The sequence below is a fragment of the Lontra canadensis genome, unplaced genomic scaffold (genome assembly GCF_010015895.1).
Source record: "Lontra canadensis isolate GAN:19392208 unplaced genomic scaffold, GSC_riverotter_1.0 scaffold11, whole genome shotgun sequence".
Lineage (NCBI taxonomy): Eukaryota > Metazoa > Chordata > Mammalia > Carnivora > Mustelidae > Lontra > Lontra canadensis.
This window is the reverse complement of record NW_022631005.1, coordinates 2805699-2826116: the sequence shown is the minus strand read 5'-3', so window position 1 is coordinate 2826116 and position 20418 is coordinate 2805699. Positions and strand designations below refer to the sequence as shown.

Here is a 20418-nt window from a genome sequence, read left to right as displayed (position 1 = left end):
ACTTTCTCATTACAGGGTCACAACATCTTTGCTAATTTGTCCTCCAAGGAATATAGTGACCTTATGCAGCTTTTGAAGCAGTCAATATTAGCAACGGACCTCACGCTGTACTTTGAGTAGGTATTGGCATTTGATCTATTTGACAAATGGATATCTAAAATTTCATCCTGTAATTAATTTTCAGGTCCACGTTGGAGGTTGCCTGTTACTCCAACACTGGTATCAATGTGTAAATGAGCTAAATTTTTGTTGTTTTTCTCTCATCTAAATGAACTTCATTAAGGTGGAATCTGTAAGACAAGAAAATCAGGGCTACCATTGTGAAATTTACAGGTTTCTTCTATTTTATGAGCTTTGTGGGAAACTTTTGACTCTGAAGCTAAGTGATGGCCATTTTCATTTTCATTTTAGAGACTGTCTTAAGATTGCTGTTTTGGACCATTATTTCTGGTCAGATCCATAATGACTCTGATGATGCTAGTGAAACATTTGTTGCTGAAAGGTTGACTTGAAATCCAAGTCTTCCTTTCTTGCCTCTCCTCTAGTTCTCTAGAGAACTAGAGAGGTCCCCCTTTTCTCCAAAGTTCAAGCCTCCATCTGAGGTGGAAATTTCATCGCTCTTATTTCCTCTGAGACCTGCTCCGTCCTGTACCACCTCTTTTGGCAGGCTGGAAGTCTCTTCCTCCACTAATATGCAGTTTCCTCTTAAAGACCCATTTCCCTTCCTTAACAAATTCTTTCACTGGATCCCCTGGAGATCTTTAATTGCTTTTCAATTTGCCTTTCTTTTACTGACTACCTTTTAGATGAATGGAACACGTTAGTACCTTTATTTTCCTAACACCTATTTACACTTTGTAGACTCATGTGCCCTTTCACATTCAACCAGAATTGTTCTGTCAGAGGTCACCAGAAGCTTCTTGTCCTCAAATCCAATGTCCGTTACTCATTTCTGATATTGTCTAGCTTCATTGAGACCTCTGAAGGTTTACGGACTTCTCACTGTCGATTTCTACCCTCTTCTCTTCCCCAACATCCAGCTCCTTTTTGTCCTCCTTTTCTGGGTTCTTTGTAGGTATCTTTTCACCTTGTTCCCACAAATAAGTTCTTGAACCCATGTTCTTCTCTCTCTACTCAGATTTGTCCCCTCAGCCTCATCTCCACATAACCCTGTATAGGTACGTAGAATGCTCTGGAATTCTTCAATCTAACCCTTCCTCACATTCTAATCCTGTATCTCCAACTTCCTTCTCAAAAACTTTCAGTGCCTTCATTGCTTTCAAAGCAACCTCGAAACATTTTTTCAAGTTTCAAGGCCTTCCACAATCTGCCCCCAACCATTTTTGCTCCTTATCTTCCACTTCTCTCCTACCTGATTTGTCTACTCCAACCAGACTGGTCTACATATTGCCCTTCGAAAACATCTCGGGAGGTGCCTGTGCCCTAATCACACTGTTTGCATGAGATCCTCTCCCGCACCACTCCCCCCGCCCCACGCCCCACGCCAAACATTCCTTGAAGGCTGGTCTCCTCCATCACCTTTTCTAGAAAGCCTGTTTCATTCTCTTTGAAATAGTACTGCACTTTGGGATTGTGTCAGTTCAAATTAGATTCAATTGTAAGGGAAAGAAACCCCAAAATAGCAGTGGCTTACGTCTCTGTCACATAAAAGAAATCTAAAGATCTGCAATCTGGAGTTGGTAGAGTAGTACACTAAGTCACTGGGAACCCAGTGCTCCTTTTATGTTTCTGAGCTGCTGCCTTCAGCACATGGTTTCCACCTTAGTCCAAAATAGCTGCTCAAGCTCCTCCCATCATGTCTACATTGCAGCTGCAGAAAGAAGGGACAGGGGGATAGAGGCCAAAAGGTGATGCAAGCTATCTTTTAGGGAAGTTTTCTGGAAGCTCTGCATAACTCTTCCACTCACATTTCTTGGTCAGAATTCAGCTATACCTAGGTTGAAGGAAGTTTGGGAAAGGAAGCTACCATTCTGGGTAGCCGTATGCCCTGGTAAAAAAGGTAGGGGCCCTATTATTATTGAGAAATATGGATTTAGTGCCATTGTATTGCCTGTAAGGTGACTGGGCCCTATTATTAAATAAAGAAAGGATGGATATTAGAGTGCACAACTAGCAACCTATGCCATAAGTATTTATTGTTGGATTCTGCTGAATGACTTAGTATATGGTATTGTGGAAGGAGAAAGACTTTGAAGGTATGCTGGTCTGGATTTAAATTGCATTCTGGCATTCTAGTTAAACCTGGTAGATTGAGCCCAGGTGTTTATATCTTCTCTCTCCTGAAACTCCACTGAAAGGACACCAAATAAATTTAAAAGAAAAATAAAGGCATAAATCTGCAAGCAGAAAGAAAAAGGACATACCACAACTGAGAAGAGATGTCAATACATTAGTGGAAAATGGAAGGCTGACCAACAAATAGTAACTGACCTAAAAGAGTAGAAGTGAAAAGCAGAACCTACAGAAGAGAACAGCTCTGAGAAGCAGGATAATTTGCCCTGTAAGACCTTTTTGGAGCCCAGAGAGAAAACGTGCCATGGAAAGGGGATGTGACTCTCAAAGCTTAAGTAAAACAAGGAGATTGATAGCAAGCCAGTTTATACAATGCTCAGAGCCCACAAAGTCTTCCCCCAAAGTAGCCAGTTAGCTTCCCTTCCTCTACCCCTGGAGATAGCTAGAGATTTATTCCCTGGAGAAATGAAAGAGCAGACTCTGGACTGAGGAAAATACAACGTGGGAAGGAGATACAGAGCTCAGAAGAGGGAATGAATTGAAATGGAACAAATCTCTGGATTGAAAACCCATAGCCCAGTCACCCAGAAGTTAAGAGTTCATAGATCATATACACAGGGATGTCAGATTTAGCAAATAGAAATATAAGAAGCCCAGTTAAATTTGAATTTCATATAAACAATGAATAATTTTTAGTATAAATTTGTCCCATGTAATGTGGGTGTGGGATGCATAAATACAACTCATGCTCAGTCTTTCAATGCCTTACTATTATATTCAAACTGATATGGAGGATCACAGGAAATTTTGTAAGGTCTCCCATATGAAATACAGAAGCCAAAAAAAAAATAGGGAAAAATGATATTCAGAGCAAACAGGGAGAAAAAGAAAACAAAACCCAAAAACCCAATGCCCTTAGACAGCTAAGATATTCATCCATGAAACAAGAACAGGATGCTTTAAAAAAATAATAGGAGTGACCATAGAAGAAGAAAAATCTCTTGAAATTAAGATTACTACAGCAAAAATAAAACAGGAAATGAAAGCATAGGAAATACACTCAAAGGACAAAAGGCAGCAATATGGAAAACACTGGTTTTTTTGTTTTTTGTTTCTTTTTTAAGATTGTATGTATTTTTTTGACAGAGAGAGACACAGTGAGAGAGGGAACACAAGCAGGGGGAGTGGGAGAGGGAAAAGCAGGCCTTCCACTAACCAGGTAACCTGATGCAGGGCTCTGTCCCAGGACCCTGAGATCAGGGCCTGAGCTGAAGGCAGACGTTTAATGACTGAGCCACCCAGGCACCCCAAGGAAAACATTGTTTTGTTTCATTATGTGCTTTTTGGTACTGTTTGATTTGTTAACTACATGCCTGTATTACCTTGATAAATATAAATTTAATTAATTTTTAATATGTATTTTAAAAACAAAAATTCCAGCTCTGCCACCACCTGGCTGTGTGTCATCAGACAAATTAGTCACCTCTCTGAGCCTTTTTTCTTCATTGTAAAATGGAGATAATAATACCTATGTCCTCTGTCTTTTACGTCTTGTAAATGCTGGCAACACCTGCAACCTCATTGCTTTATAGCCCGTTTATATTTTGCATATTTTGTGACCCTCATGATTAACTTAGGTGTCCCAATCTTCCATTTTTTTCTGGAATGATGTTCCTTGATTTGGGATTCGTGGAGGCCTATATCCCTTCAATGTTTTTACTTCCTGTCTCTGACACTTGCAGGATTTTGTGTTATTTTTTTAAAGTCAAAGCATTTTCCCAAGCCAAGTTTCCAAGTAACTTCTAAGGAGGAAAAAAAAAAATCTCCCCAGTTGGAGTCCATTTATCAAGGCCTGTTAGGGATGTGTCGAATCACTGAGTGACCGCTGGGACGCAGCCAAGGAAGTTAGTTGCAACTCCTTTTCTCATTACTCTGTTCTTATCTTAATGCTGCAGACCCTGCTGTTTGCTGACTCCCAAAGAAGCCAGCTTGTTCTCTTTTTGTCAGCGTTATTGTCTTTTGAGGTACCAAATAGCTGCTCCTTCCCTAATCTAGACCTTCAGGAGGCTGATTCACTTGCTTGTCTAAAGTTGCATTAAAGTGTTGCCATATTTTTAGCGAAAACAATCCCTAGGGTTAATGAGGGGATCCGCAGCCACTACAAACTGTCAAGCAGATGCTTTTATTCACAAATATACAATTGTGGAAATGGAAGGGATGTTACACGTGATGTAATCCAATTCATCTCCTTTATTTTGTAGATCAGGTACTGAGCTCCAAAAGGTCAAATGGTGTGGCTTGGGTCTCATAACTAATTAGTGGCTAAACTGAAATCCACAACTGCTTTTTCAGGGCTTTTTCTGCAATCCTGGTGTTCCTTCTCTCATGGAAGAATCAAGAAATAGTTGTCATTTGAGTCGGGGATACATTACATGGGACATTGACCTTCCCAGATGTATATCAATCAGTTTACTTTGAAAACCAGCATGGGTTTCCCCTCTCCCAAAGCAGAACTGGAGACAAGGGCTAGAGTGCAGTTAGCATAGCTTTGGAAGTGACACCAGAAACAGGAGGTAGGAAGCTATTATAAGGACACATCTCCTAGCTGGTCATCACTGTGGTCAACTGCGCTTGATCCCATAGGGATTGTCTGAAAAGCCTCAGATGCTGCACCTCAAAATTACCCACTCACCTCCATTCTCCACTAGCCAAGGTTGTTCCATGTGTGTGAACTCCCAGGACTTGGGACTTCCGTGACATACACATCCAAGGACTAGAGATTTCTCCAGCAGTCCCCATCCCACACAGGAAGTCAGAGCAGCTTCCCCACCCCCCATCCCCCCACCAGCAGGAAGTGAGGCACCGCGCAGCTTGGGCAGGAGCTCGGTGCAGCAATATCTGAAGAAAGGTGGACCAGGAGGGTGTGGTAGCCTGGCACAACTACTCTCTAAGGGTCTGAATTATCTCTGGTTCTTCTGCCCTGGCTACTCAAATTGAAAGTCAAGGGGCGCCCTGGTGGCTTAGCCCATTAAGCCTCCGACTCATGATCCCAGGTCAGGTCTTGATCTCAGGGTTGTGAGTTGAAGCTCCACATTGGGCTCCAAACTAGGCAAGGAGCGTACTTTAAAAAAAAAAAAAAAAAAAAAAGTCCTGATACTCTTGAGGTCAACCAAAAAGGAAGCTTACTGCCTTCCTCCCCTAGGAAAGGGAAAGCACTGTAGAAAGGGCCAGTGCAGGCAGGAGGAAGCTCTTTTGCATCTTTTGGAGCATTTATGACCCATTCCACAGGAGAGATCTACTGCCATGTGCCAAAAGAGGAAAATAAGATTCCTATAAATATGGAACCCCTTTAAAAAACAACCACAGAAACTTGTAAATTTAATTTCTAATGGCTTTGGGCATTTTGGGGATTCTATACCACAAGTGATAGATGAAAACAGAATTTATAGGTTTAAAAAACAAAAATAAAACAAACAATTAAAAAAAACCTTGGTGTGAATTTCTAGGCTTCACAACCCAAGTCCAGGGTTAATTCTTTAGTCTGATTTTCCAACTCACTGAAAACATTTTCCAGTTTCTGCTCAGTGATCTTCTGAAATTGATTTCTGTGCCTGTTTCTGAGTCCCTGCAGTGAATAAGGCTTTGATAATTAAATAGTAATTTCAGCATCTCAAGCAGGACTTAGATGTACCCTATCGGTAACCAGCCATGTGACTTTGAGGGAGTCACTCACTTAATCTCTCTTTGCCTTGGGTTCTTGTCAGCAGCATGGGGACAGGCATAACACCCGTAACCATCCCCTAAGGTCTTTGTGGTGGCCAAAGGAGATTACCTATTAGAAAGATTACTTGATAGTTTAAATAACTAAGATTTCAATAATCTAAATAATGTAAATTTAAATCATTTGAATTTGATAACTTTGACCACTGAAAGTACCATATAAGGAAAAAAAATCACTTAGTTAGAAAACTTAATAGAAATTACCCCATAAAGGATGCCGCTTGTTGGAGTGTGGGTAGCCAGAGGAAGAGGTCCAAAATTAGAAGCGTTAAAACTTCAAAGGGAAGTCACAAATGCCCTATCTTTTTGTCTGCATGAAGTTAACAGAGATGATTATTAATAAAAACAACAACTAGTATTTCCTGAGTGCTGACTTAGGAGCTTTATATACACATTATCCCATTTAATATTTAGAGCAGTCCTGTTAGCACAGGCACTATTTTGACATCATAACATACATGATGGAAACTGATGTTCGGAGACACTCAGTAAACTGCTCACAGTGTTAATTGATAAGAGTGAGATCTGAACCAGGAAGTTGGACCCCAAACTGTTTTTAATGACGGTGGCATTCTCTCTGCGGTTCTACAACTATTGGAACTGAAGCCAAGCCTGGGAACACTCAGACATTAGGGGCAGGAGTCACTTGAGTGTGCCCACACCTGAGGCCGGTTGCAAGCACACTAGGCAGCCAGCAGATAGCAATTCAAATAACCTCCATCAGAAGGGTGGGGAGGTGGAGGCTCCAGGTTAGAGCTGCTCAGGAGCCTATCTGGTGGGGCTGAGAGGGCAATCAGAGGCTCTTCGTCTACACTTGAGCTAAGCTGAGGCATCAGAAGTTGGCAATTCTTTAGCTTTAATACAGTCGACAATAGCCATTTAGCATCCATGCCCAAAGGCTGTGATCACATGCCACTCTCTCACCCAGCATTCAGCAGGCGCCTTCCCTGCGCCCAGCGACGTCCTAGCATTACACCAGCTTCCTGTATCTCCACCATCATGGTGGCCCTGTGAGTGCAGACATCTCCCTCTTGGAGGCCCAAAACCTGACATGCTGCCTGATGTAATGAGTTCTCAAAATATTAGCTTTTTGATATTGAATTCTCGTACCAGCCTCCAAGGTAGATATTATTATCCCCATCTTAACAGATCAGGATACATGCATGGACTAGCGTAAGTAATTTACACAAAGTCATCGCATTGTGCTCACATCTCCATGCCACATTGCCTCAGACTACTATAAGAAACTGAGAATTATCCAACACTTCAGATTTTACAAATCCATTTGGATGCTCAATCCTTTTCCAACTGGCTCTCTAAATTAATCAAATGGATCTTCAAACTGAAATTTTCCATTTCCCTTTGTGCTCTACAAACATTCATCAGCAATTATGGAAAATGCCCAGTCTAATGGTATCTTTGTCTTTGTCTTTCCAAGGGGAGGCAAGAAGTAACATTTTTCAAAAACATCTGATAATGACAGCAAAATGTGCTAAATTATTTTAGATTATTAAAGGAGTTATAGTTTGACCATCCTTTTAAAATTAGATTACTATCTAGAACAATTTATTTTTTTAAATACAACAGGAACTCAACAAATGCTTCTCTTGCTATTCAGGCAGGACTATTCACTCATTCATCACTCAACAAATGTTTATTAAGAGCCCGCTCTGCTTAGTGTTTTCAACTTCCGCTGCTACCGGCACTCAACTTAGCCACCATATTGGAAAGAAGAAAGATAATCAATGCAGAGGAAGGTATAATGACTTAGAAGGCTTAACCCATTCCTATATTTTAATAGACCCTAATGAATTAACCTGCTGAAATTATTCTACAGTTAGAACAGGCCCCACAGCAGGTGGACGGAAGAAATCTTTTGCCCCCTTTTGGTGTATTTCAAAGCACTTTCACATATATTCATCCCATGTCCCCACCCACGTGATATGGCAACTGAATAAAACATGAGAAATTCATCCACTAGCATTTATTGGTGCCTTCTTTATACACTTCTTCAGGCACTGTGCTAGTTTCTGGGGATGCACAGGCAGGTAAGACATATATCTCTTACCTCAGGGGCTCTGCACCCATGGGAATGAGAGAAAACTAGTAATTACCAGAGTGTGAGGAGTGCTATGGCCAAAGTAAATGCAGGAGCCAGTAGGGCACGTGCCATCTAGCAGTGCCTTGTACCATCTCTTGGTCTGGTGATTGTGCTTGGACTGAACGACTCTTGGGCCCTGTGTTGTCTAATCTTCGGCCATTCTCAACATTCAGGCATTCTAGCCTTTCCATTTCCTGCATTTCACCATTTTATTCATATCAGCAAAAGCCCAGCTTCCGACAAGTAACTTCATTCAGGTTCTTATCAGTGCTAGTCTAAAGATGGGAGCAATTCACTTTCAAAATTGAATATATAACTTTTTCCTTTAGTCATAATTACTAGAGTTAACATCTGCATATTAATTTTCTATTCCTCTCAGGTGCTTTGGCGCCCAAATTCCATAAATCTCTCTGGAGCCTACATTTAGCAATCAACCGCAGACCTGTGATTTGCCTGTTGAATAAGCTGTAAGAATACCAAAAGAACAGATCTCTTCCCCCCCCTCCCCCCCACCCCCCCCCCCCGACACACACACACTCCTATCGCTGCTACCTGATAATTCTGGGGCTGACATTGCAGACAATCACAATGACAGTTTGTCAATGTGGCAGTAAATCCTTCCTAACGTTCATGGACTTTTAGTAGATTTGGAGCAGCGAGATGAACAGAAAGATAAAGAATGTGTGCACATATATGCATGTATAGATATATAAATTTACCTCCCAAATGGTTTGATTAAAATAAACACAGAAATGGTGATTTCTCACTTTACAAATAAAAGGTGTCTTGTGCAAGATAGATTACAAACCAGAAAGATTTTTAGTGTGGTGACGGGTGACTGGTAACCAATCTTTAGAATTATTTTTGAGGGTAATTTTAGCAGTTCTGTTCAAATGATGCTTTTTTAAAGACTGCTATTTTTCTAAATGGAGCATATGTCAGGAGAGCGGGATAAAAGCCTAATAAAAACATATCTGATTATAAATGAGATTTTCCAGTAAGTTGCTTTTCACTAGCCGAGGTATTTGCCATTGTCCTTGAAAACCAAGGTTCCCAGCGATCTGCTTGGGAAGTTAATGATACAGTTCCTCATGGCGGAAGAGCTTGGATCCGGGGAGTATTAGGTAACTTTGTACTTTTGTAGATGTTCCTTTTAGGAGTCCTGTGTTTTTAAAAGTGCCCCTATGTCTAACAGTTGCACCTATGCTTGTGCTGTTGAGTCAATATAACCTACATACACATACACATATAGATGCTAAAAGGAGCAGCTGTGCAGGCAAATGCATTTCTCATCATCACAGTGGCTATACCATTGTTGCTTTGTAATGATCATCACCAAGGAGGAGCTCAGAATTATGCTCCCTGGAGCCTCGAACGACCAACTTGGCCTGGGCCATTTGCCACTTTTGTCTGGGGCATCCCCTTCTTGACGCCACAAACACCTGTCTGGTGCCCACCGTGGGACTTGACATCTGGCACGCCCGTGGAGCATGTGCCTGCAAAGCCATTACATCTCATGAGGGCTGTGGGCCACTGCTGTCCTTATCCTCTCAACACGCTGGGCTCTCCAGCCCGAGGATCCACGCTACTCATGGTTTACAAAGATGATCTCAGAGGCCAGAACCGGGAGGCTGGGTGCTTAGAATCTCCCTAGATAAGCCCTAGATAATCTCTCTAGTCTGCCATGGGACCTGGAAAAATCACCTCGCCTACCTTCACCTTAAGTTTCCTCACCTTTGAAATGAGAGAAACAGTAGATGTTTCTCAAACATATGCCTCTAACAGTCTATAATTATAAAGAAAACACAAACATAGAAAACAAACCACTCTATGACCCAGCAACAGTACACAGGCGTGTGCCTGCGTGTGTGCGCACGTGGCGCATGCGTGGAGACAGGCAGAGAGAGAAAATGCACACAAATTCGCAAGGAGACATACACAAGGATGTTCATAGAAGCATTCTATGTAATACATAATAGCAAAACAACTGGAAATAATTTAAACCTTCATCATCAGGAAAGTGAGTAAATGAACAGTGGATAGTAATACACGGAATGACCGCATAGAACTATACGTAACACTGTGGGTGAATCTTACAAATGCTGAGCAAGAAAAGCACATTGTTAACGAATACATACAGCACAAGGACAGCATTTATAAAGTCTCAAAACATGCAGAGCAATAGTTTGCATGAATTTCCTATAAAATTAGAAGGCTCTAAACGAAGATGATTTCTACAAAATTTAGGAAATGGACATCTTGTGGTGGGAGGGAGGGAGGCAGAAGCAAGAGAGCAGAGCTGCTCAGGACTTCGAAAGGGTAGGTAAAGCTTTATTTCTAGGCTGGATGATGAAGCGGTACATGCGTTCTCTATGTCTGATATGTAATGTGTATACCTTTTTTTTTTAAGATTTTTTTTATTTATTTGACGGAGATCACAAGCAGGCAGAGAGGCAGGCAGAGAGAGAGAGGAAGGGAAGCAGGCTCCCTGCTGAGCAGACAGCCTGATGCGGGGCTCAATCCCAGGACCCGGGATCATGACCTGAGCCGAAGGCAGCGGCTTTAACCCACTGAGCCACCCAGGCGCCCCAATGTGTATACCTTTTAAAACATATTAAGCATGCATAAAAAATTTGTGGTGTGACCTTTGCATATCATTACTTCCAAATCCTTTTTGCAGCCTTATGAAAATGATTAAGCCCATCTCCTGATCGTTCAAGGTGGTTACTTTCAGGAACTTAAATAAATTTAAAATGCACTTTGGTTTCAAACATTAAAGTATCTATTTGACTGTTTGTGTGAGCAAGCATGTTGCCACGTGTATGATATACATGGTTTCACCAGTGACTGAACTTGACAAAGCTATGGTGTTCAGAAAGTCCTGTTGCCTTCTGAGGTCATAGTCAAACCTTTGGACATCAGAATAAATATCAAGAAATAGACACAGTTTTGTCAGTGGAGGAAAAATAAAATTAATATGTCACATTTTTCTGTCCCCTACAGATTCTTCCCACCCCTTCTCTATTCACCATCCCCTAGGGATAGTGGATAATCCCCTTTGTCCCAATGCAGTGGAATCTAGTTTTGTTTTAACGCAATGGGAAGCCTATGGCCAATTTTGGGTCCTGTTGATTTAAGACTTTGACACCAGGAACTCTAGCTATTAAAGTTTCCATAGTTGGGAAGTCTATCCTTAAGGTTCTGTTCAGTTGCCGTATCACAGATTTGCATTTTTTAAAACATCCTTTTCTGCATCAAGTTAACCATCTAGGTAATATGGCTCCATTTTGCATCAGGGATATTATGTCTCATATATTGAAAATACTCTCAGCAGATATAACAATATTAGTGGAAGGGGAGGGTCGGACATCAGATGGGAATGATGTTCTTAAACTTCCCACAACTTGTTTTGTTGTCCTCTTGGTCTCGTGGGAATCTAGTCTTCCAGAATCTAAGGGAGCTTTGTTGGATAGATTTTATGTTGTTTTCTTATCACAATCTCTCCAATGGCAACTGTGAATACTCCAGTACCATGAGATTCGAGGTGAAACCAATGGCTGGAGAGTTATTGTTAAAAATGAATAGGTTTCCGAGGTAATCATTCTCATTCATTGGTCACTGCGACAAGTATTTATTGAGCTACTCCTACACATCAGGCACTATTGTAGACACAGGGGATCCAAGAGTGAAGAAAAAGGGGCCAGGCCCTTGTCCTCATGGAGTTTGCCTTCTAGTGATTTCTTAGAATAACTAAGAGGATTGAAATGACAACAGGTGCATATGATGACAAGGATAATGATGACAGGCAAGCTCTTTCAGAAAGACTTCCATGATGTTCCATGACCCTCCAAGCTAAGTTCAGTGCCTTCCTCTGTGCTGCCCAGGACACCCTGGGTATATCTTAGCCACTTGGGGCACCTGATATTTCTAGGTACAGACACTACGCCAAGTGCTTTGCATTTAATTCTCACAATAAGCGCTATAACTGTGTGAGTTAGCGAATACGATCCCCATGTTAGAGATTTGGAAATGGAGACTCAGAGGGTTTAAGTAACTTCCCAAAGTTGCACAGCACAGAGGTGACTGAGCCACTCTTCAAAGGGTTATTTCTGACTCCACAGACCATGTGGCTAAGCACTGAAATGCTGAAATCCTTATTTTCTAACCCAGAAAAAGTATTTGCCCTGAATTTACTACCGGGGAGTTTATCTTATCTCAAATCCTCATGCAGCTCAGTTCCCGCTTTTTATTTGTCCTTGCCTCCCCACTCTGACTTTCAGTGCCCATCACAAGAGCTTCATAGCCAGTAATCCTAAATGCGGGACCACATTGTTTTCTGTTTTATGGCTCGATAATTTCCTCTGCTGTAAATACATTCAGAAATGATTGTGGCTTTTTCTTGAAGCCTCAACATTTTCTAAAAAGTGATTTATTTTGATAGTGCTTTAGCCTCATGATTTCAAATATTAAGTTACTTGGTTCAGGTGATCTTATATTTTCCCATAAATGTGTTTATGTCGCCCTGCAGACTGAGAAATTTCATTCCAGATTTTTTTTCTTTCTTCCTTCATTTGATTTTGTGCAGGAGGAGGACTGAATTCTTTGAACTTGTCAGTAAAGGCGACTATGATTGGAACATCAAAAACCATCGTGATATATTTCGGTAAGAAGCAGCTCTTGTTTATGTGTTTCTTCATTATTTGAAGATTTAGCCATGCTTTTCTGACAGGGGTAAGGGCACACATGTGATTTTCTTAAAGTAACAAATCTTGGCTTACATACAAAACATTCAGAGAGTGGTTGAATAATTAGAGAAAAGAAAGATGGCTCGTCTTTTCATCTTCTAATCCCTTAATATTTTTGCTCCCTCTCCATAAATTTGCCTTCAGAATTAGAAAAGGGTGTTCAAATTGGTTCAGTTTCAGCAAGCTGTGACTTCCTCTTTTTCCTGGGGAAGCGGCGTGGGGGTGGGGGTGGAGGTGTATGTTGAGGAGAGAGTGGATTTTTGAACTTTAGAAAACAATGTTAGCCAAAATAAAGTAGAGAGTTAACTTTGGGAAGTTTTTTTAGAGACAACAGGCATTGTAGATAGAAAACCAATAGCAACAATTTGGGTGGCAGAAATAAGGAGTCTGTTCTAGACTTTTCACTGAACTTCTTCCTAGTTGTTTAGAAAAAACAGACCACCGCACTTTCGTGGCACATCTGACCACCCTGACTGGAGCCATGCCGCTGGCTAGACTCTATTCCTCTTTCTCTCACCCACCCCCTCCCTCACCCACCCCCAGACCTTCTGCTGTCTTAGCCCTGTTCCAAAGCTGCTGAGTATTCCTGGGAAAGCTTGTGAGGCCTGGACAGACACGCACTGTGTCTGTTCACAGCCAGGTGACTACTGGAATCACCCAGAGGAGGACCCCTGTCGTGACCGGCCCATAGCTTCGATGCAAGCATCCCCCAACCCCCGTACCCTGCAACCCCCACCACCACCTCCAGCTTCCGAACCCAAGGCTGCTTGCCCTCCCTCTGCCCTTCCCTCTGCCCCTGACCTCTCTTTGCTCTTTCCTGAGGACTTCTCACCAGAGGCCCTCTGTTTCTCCCCGCCTGCGGCACTATTTCTCTCAGCTATCTTCTCAGGCCTTTTTCTTCTTCCTGTCCAGGGTGGGAAGGGACCCTTCCTCTCTAGCCCTTCCCAGGTGTCCTAACTCTGTTCCCTCCACCTCCCCCACCCCTGAACTTACCTTACCGATTATGTTCCTTTGGCATTTTCAAAATCTGCTTTTTTCCCCTCATGACCATTCTAGGCCTAAAAATATGCTCCTAACTCCTTAAGCAAAAAATAATCATTGCTAAAATCTGCCCTCTTCTCAAGGTCCGATCATAGTCCCCTTCTTAACCTTCAGTTCCACACTTGACTCACACTCCTCCTAACTTCTTGCAAGACAGTGTTTCTTTTTAAATAATTTTTAGTTTCACAAGTAATTATAGGAATATATTTTTCTGTAATAAATGAAAACATGACAGATGAGCCCCCAGACCTCCCCGGGGCTTCACTCCCCATTCCCATACCGACACACAGATACACACTCTGTTATCAACTTATATCCTTCCCAACCACTTCCAAAGCATTTATATATGTATATATTCTAAGGAAAAATACTGTTGAGTATCGACTTATCTGTTTTAACATAAGTTACGCATTTATATATCAATCAGAACTGGCTTGTTCGCTCAACCATATGCCTTGGAAGTTCTTCCGTGTCCATACCTCATCAGCTTTTCCTATCGCACGGTATTCCAAAGTACGGATTTACCACAGAGTAGCTAGCTATTCTCTACTGAGGAATTCAGTCTGTGAAATGGGACTTCTGCTCCTTTTGAAAGTCACCAATCACCTCCCAAGGATCAAATGCTAGGGCCCTTGTTCTCTTCCCGGATCTCATCACAGCCCCTAATTGCACTGGCCTTTCTGTCTTGAAGCTCTCCCGGGCCTTGGAGTCTGCTGAGCCTTGTGCTTCCAGATTTTCTACTCTCTTTTGACGCTTGCTTCTCCTCTTCAGCCTTCTTCAGCCCTTCCCCTCTCCACCACCCTAGAGATGTAAGGACCTCCCGAGACCTATTTTCAAGATTCCTCTCTCAATCTTCAGCCTCCTGCTGGCTTTGACTACCACCTTTTCTCACGTGACTCCAGCCTGGCCTCTCTTCTAAGCACAACTCTTAAAATGGCAGCACTCGTTCCACATCTCCACCCAGGTGTTTTCTGCAGCTTTTCAAATGTTCTTTTGACAGGGAACCCCAAATGGAAGAAAAATCTTATTTGGAAGGAGACTGTGTAAAATAGAGGTGCTCCAGGAGCTCTCCACTGCCCCCCCTTTGCTTTCCCTCCCCCATTTCATGGTTAGACTCTGACCACAGTGCACTGAGGGGCAGGGGGCTCCAGGGACCACCCTCTTAGAGAACTTGAAAATAGCAATAAAACCAACTAAAAGTCTGTCTGCTTTTGATCATCACCACGCGCCTGCAGTCTTAACAATGTCAACGATGAGATATGTTCCCCCTCCCCCCGCCCAAGAAAAATCTTGCATTGGTAGAAGTCGTAAACAATTGCTGAGATTACTGTTGAGTATCGACATAATTGATATAAAGCTTCAGATGAGCACAGGATTACTTATCCTTTAGTTGGACGCGTGTGGCCCCTGTAAGTTCATTGCAAGAGCGCGCGGGGGGAGGTCAGCCGCTGACACCGGTGCGCGCCGAGCACACTCCCGCAGTGAGTTCCTCACGCTGCAGAGCCTTGGGCGCCGGCTGCGCGGCTAGTTGGTGTCTTTGACCCTACGGAGCGTCACATTCCTGCTTTCAGACAGTGTGTCCAGAAGAAACAATGATGGAACGGTAACGGCGAGGACGAAAAAGCACAGCTTGACTTTCTTCACTTCTGTCATTTTGTGTTGCCTGTTTGGACGTCTTATATGTGTTTAAAAAAAATTTAAAAACCGTGACACAGAGAGCAAAGCGCAAAGTGCGCTTTTTTGTTTGGTGAGCGCCAAATTCAGTTCATACGTGAACTATTTTACTATGAATCTGTTTTTTACATGACAGTGGATTCATTTTCATTGCTCATTGTTTTAAAACTGGAGAACCAATCAAGAAAATAACGGCTAACACAAGATTGTTGTTGAAATGACTTGGCATATAGAGGGGAGGGGAGATAAAAGCATCAGAAACTCCGGGTGCAGCCCCTCCCCCCAGCCTCCACCCCCATCCTCACCCCCACCAACCCCCATCCCCTCTACCACGCCACCTCCCCATCCCCACCACAGAGCTGGCTGTGCCCTCCATGCTCCTGACCATTCATTCCATAACACCACAGACTGGACTAGAGTTATGGGGACCTCCAGAGTAACTTCTTCCTCCCTCCTCTCTGACTCTAGAAAAGACCTTTCAATTTTTCTAGAGGCTAGATCTAAAAGAATAACTTCTAAAAGAATAAGAGAGTAACAACTCATTCACCCCCTTTGGTTCTTCCTTTGGAATCTCTCAGCCTTCTCCTTGCCTTTGCATTCTCCTGCCCTTCCTTGTTTTAGACCCTTATCAATTGATACTGTCCAACTGGTCTCCCTGCTTCCCTTCTTGGCTTCTCCAAACTCCTTTCCCACCCACCACCTAAAGTTCTGCCTGCAAGTTCTAGTTAGGTTGTCTCTGAGCCCCCAACCTTAAACAGACTCCCCTGTGCCAGTTGGATAAAGGTTTCAAACTCCCCCATCCCATCCTCCCACGCAGCCTTTTTCTGTCTTCATTCTCAGAATGGACTTCCTGCTCCACTGTAGGGAAAGAGAGACCCTTCAGTCAGACCCTGTGGATTCCAGCTCCAGCTTTGATACGCCCTCACTGTGTAACCTCTGGCAAACTTTCTAACCTGTCCGATCAAGGAATGCAAAACACTATTTACTTTGTAAAATGGAGGTAATAATAATATCCCTACCTCATCTAGAGACTCCGTAACTTACTCTGTAGTGCTTGCTCTATTAATGGTCCCTATTAGAATGATCACTACCTGAGCACCTAGACAGATGCTCAATACACTTGCTGATTGGCTGATTAATGGTGACACGAATGTGAGAAGTAAGCCTTGAATTATCGAGCAGATAGAAGCTAAGTCTTGTCCAAGTTAATGGTACCAGTAGGCAACCTCATAGAGATTCTCTCCTGTCTGGGAGAGAAATTGCAAAGTTCAGTGCATTACCTACAGTCTTGTCTCCCTCTGATACCAGCAGAACCTAAAAGAAGAAGCACCTGAGTGTAGCAAGAGGGGGTCTGGTAGCTTTGTCTTAAACACAGAATCCTGAATCCTTACTCACTTTGGGAAAGTTACTTAATCTCTCCATGCTTCCATTTGCCTCTCTGGAAAATGGGAATAATGGTCCCTTCCTCTGAGGGTTCCAAAGATTCATTTAGTTAGTAGTTCGTGGGTCGGTGCTTAGTATGGCACAAGCAGAGTGCTTGTCACAGAAGCTCAAATCTGAAGAGTGCACCTCTGCATTGCTCCTCGTAGCGCTTAGCACAGGGGAGCTTGGGGTTAGATGCTGCCCAACTCCTAGAAGGGGCTGCTGAGGCCCATGTGTCTGGCGGTGCTTTGAATGACCCATTGTTACCTGCCACTCCGCCAGGTTCCCTGGAGGGGTTTCCTGGGGAAGTTACACAAACCCCACTACCATCACGCTTTGCCATCTGGGAAGCAGACATGTTTCCAAGGCATTCGAGTCTGGCGGGTTATGAAATGTTAACACCCGGCATCAGGACAGCCCCCTGACCTCTAACAACACACCGCTTTCTTCCAAAAGGAGCCGACCGAGATGTGGTCTCTTGACTCCAATCCTTCATCGCTTTTCATCACGTACTGCTGGCTTCAGTACAAAGAAAGCAAGTTTCGGACAAAGGGTGCGCCTTGTTTTTCCCACCTCCCCACCACATCAGATGATAAGCACCAGAGCTACCCACAATTGAAATTGTTCACTGTGTTTCTATATCCGTGATTCAGGGTGAATTCTAGTTAAAGCCAGTAGAAATCTGCCCCTCAAAGGGGCAAAGATCTTCCCGTGCTTTCGTAGCTGCTCGAATGAATGAAAGCTGCAGCGGAATATGTTTCTTCTTCATAAGGCTTATAAAACATGGTTGCAGCCAGGTAATAAACTGGAGTGAAACAGTGTGGCTCTCCCAGTAAATCTCAGCTAGCAGAGCAGGTGGAAATGAAGGGGCTCCTATGGTGGCGGGTGCCTTGCCTCTTTGCTGTAGGTTTCCGTCCATTCCCATCAATCAGCCATAAGTTGGTGAAGATTTGTCAGCTATGTATCTGGTATTATATGCTGATTCCCTTGCCACTAGTTAAAAATAAGACGTGTTGTCCATTAGGGATTTTTTTAAGTAGCGCTTGCTTAGCTCAGGTATAGAGCAAGCAGTGCTTTTCCTCCCTTGATCCACCGCAGACATAACAAAAGGGAAGCCGAGGCTGTGTGTGAGCTTTGTCCTAAGCAGTGGCGGCATGATGGAGATGCTAAACATGGGGACTGTAAACAGTGCTCCCCTTGTTGAGGGAAAGACGTGTGTGAGTTGGCCTTGGTCCCCTTTTATTTATTTATGTATCTAGGACGGGTTTGTTTAGGAATGCAACAAAAGATTATTCAGGCTGTTTTGTTTGGTTCTGTTTTTCAGATCAATGTTAATGACAGCCTGTGACCTTGGAGCCGTGACCAAACCGTGGGAGATCTCGAGACAGGCAAGTAGTGATTAATGGCAGGGCCTGGCAGAGGAGGGACTGGGGGCGGTTGGGGGGTGGGCAATATTCCCAAAGCCCCAACTCCTGGGCACTGAAGCCCTAGTCAATTTGCATCAGTATTAACATGGTGTAAAAAATAGCAGGAGGCTTGGGCCAGACATACTTTATTGCACGGTCATTCTCTAACGTGCTTCCACTGAGTCGTAATGTGCCTGATTCTCTTAAGATTTTTTTAACATTCTAAATCCAGATAATGCATTGACCATGTCCTAAGGCAAGAGTTTCAAAAGTAGCATTTTAAAATAGGTAATCATGTTTTAGCACAAGGTCTGCCTTTCTCTAAGAAAAGAGAGAGAAAAAAGAAACCAAGGAGGTCAAAAGGAAATTTTATTTTTCTTTTTAAAGACTATTTAGAGATCAGATCATTTTGGCCAAAGTGTGCAATATCCACATTTAATTTGTACAAAAAAAAAAAATCATGCCTTTACTACCTATGTGGTTTCACTGCCAAACGTTTCAGTTTAGATCAAGAATAGTTTTCAAGCCAGTAACCACACAGTTTAAGATCCTTGGTTCCTGATAGTATTTGGAGATTAATATGTTTTAATTTTATGAGGCACCTACTGTGTGGTGTCTAAAATAGTGACTTGGTATCTTAAGTCTCAACATTTTAAGGAAAATAAAATAGATTCGTATAACAATAACTAATATTTATTGACTGTCTAATATCCAATTATCTAATTTCAAAGCCCCTCCCCCCACCTTTGATTTAGGTACAGTTACTCCAGTAGGCTGAATAGCAACCCAAAGATAGCAGATTCTCATTTCTAGAACCTGTAAACATTGCCTTAGAAGGAAAAGGGGTCTTTGCCGATGTGCTGAAGTTAAAGACGTCAATGACAATCGTTATCATTGTCATTATCCTGGATTATCCAGCTGGGCCCTAAATCCAATGACAGGCGTCCTTAGAAGAGAGAGATGCAGGGAGATTACACATTCACAAGAGGAGAAGGGGATGTGAAGACAAGGCAGAGAGTGGAGCGATGTGGCCACAGGTAAAGGAAATGTGAAAGCCACAAGAACATGGGAAGGACAGAGAACAGATTTTCCCCTAGAGGTTCCCAAGCGACGATGGCCCTGGCAACACCTTGATTTCTGTCTAGTGAACTACTGTTGAGCTACTGATCTCCAGAACTAGGAGAGAATAGATTCTTGTTTTGTTTTGTTGGTTTTTGTTTTGTTTTTTTTTTAAGATTTTATCTATTATTTGACAGAGAGACAGAGAAAGCATGAGCAGGGGGAGCAGGAGAGTGAAAGGGAGAAGCAGACTCCCACCTTGAGCAGGGAGCCCAACATGGAGCTCAATCCCAGGAACCTGGGATCATGGCCTGAGCCCAAGGCAGACACTTAACCGACTGAACCACCCAGGCAACCCAGTTCTTGTTTTAAGCCGCCAAGTTTGTGCTCATGCCTGGCAACTCAGAAAAACTAATACAGTTATTACCCCTATTTCACAAATGGGAAAAGTGAAGCCTAGAAAGGATAGCTGGAGGTGATAGAACTAGTGAGCAGTATGGCTAGGTATTCAGTTCCTAGCAGATTAGGCTCCAAAGCCTTCATTCTTGACAGAGCCTTACATTGTCTCACACCAGATATGTCAATCAGCATTTTTAAATGATGCCAGTGTGTCAGCAAAATGTGCTGTTATCCCTCAGCCTCAGTGGCTTAAAACAACGCACTGCTCATGAACGTGTGCCTCCAGGGTCAGCTGGTCCTATTCCTTGTTTTGGACGGGGGCGGAAGGAGCAGTTACCATCTGGATCAGTCCAACAGAGGCCCTAGACTGCCTTGCACTGGCAAGAAATTCATCAGCCAGAACTTGTTAGAAGCCCCTACTCAACTAGGAAGTATGATCCTTTTCTATGCCCAGAATGTAGAAAGCCAGAAATAGTTAATGAAAATGTGACTACCACAGTTTGCCCTTCTAATCACCAAAAGTGTGATTCTCTCCCTT

General features: G+C 42.9%; 1 protein-coding gene across 1 annotated transcript in view; it reads left to right on the top strand.

The window, feature by feature from the left end:
* PDE11A (phosphodiesterase 11A) overlaps window positions 1–20418 on the top strand; it is a 381258-nt gene that overhangs the window by 320286 nt on the left and 40554 nt on the right. Inside the window, exons 15-17 of the mRNA XM_032855980.1 lie at window positions 16–116; window positions 12720–12797; window positions 18341–18404. Coding sequence (XP_032711871.1) covers window positions 16–116; window positions 12720–12797; window positions 18341–18404 — 243 coding nt within the window. The remainder of the gene's footprint in view (window positions 1–15; window positions 117–12719; window positions 12798–18340; window positions 18405–20418) is intronic.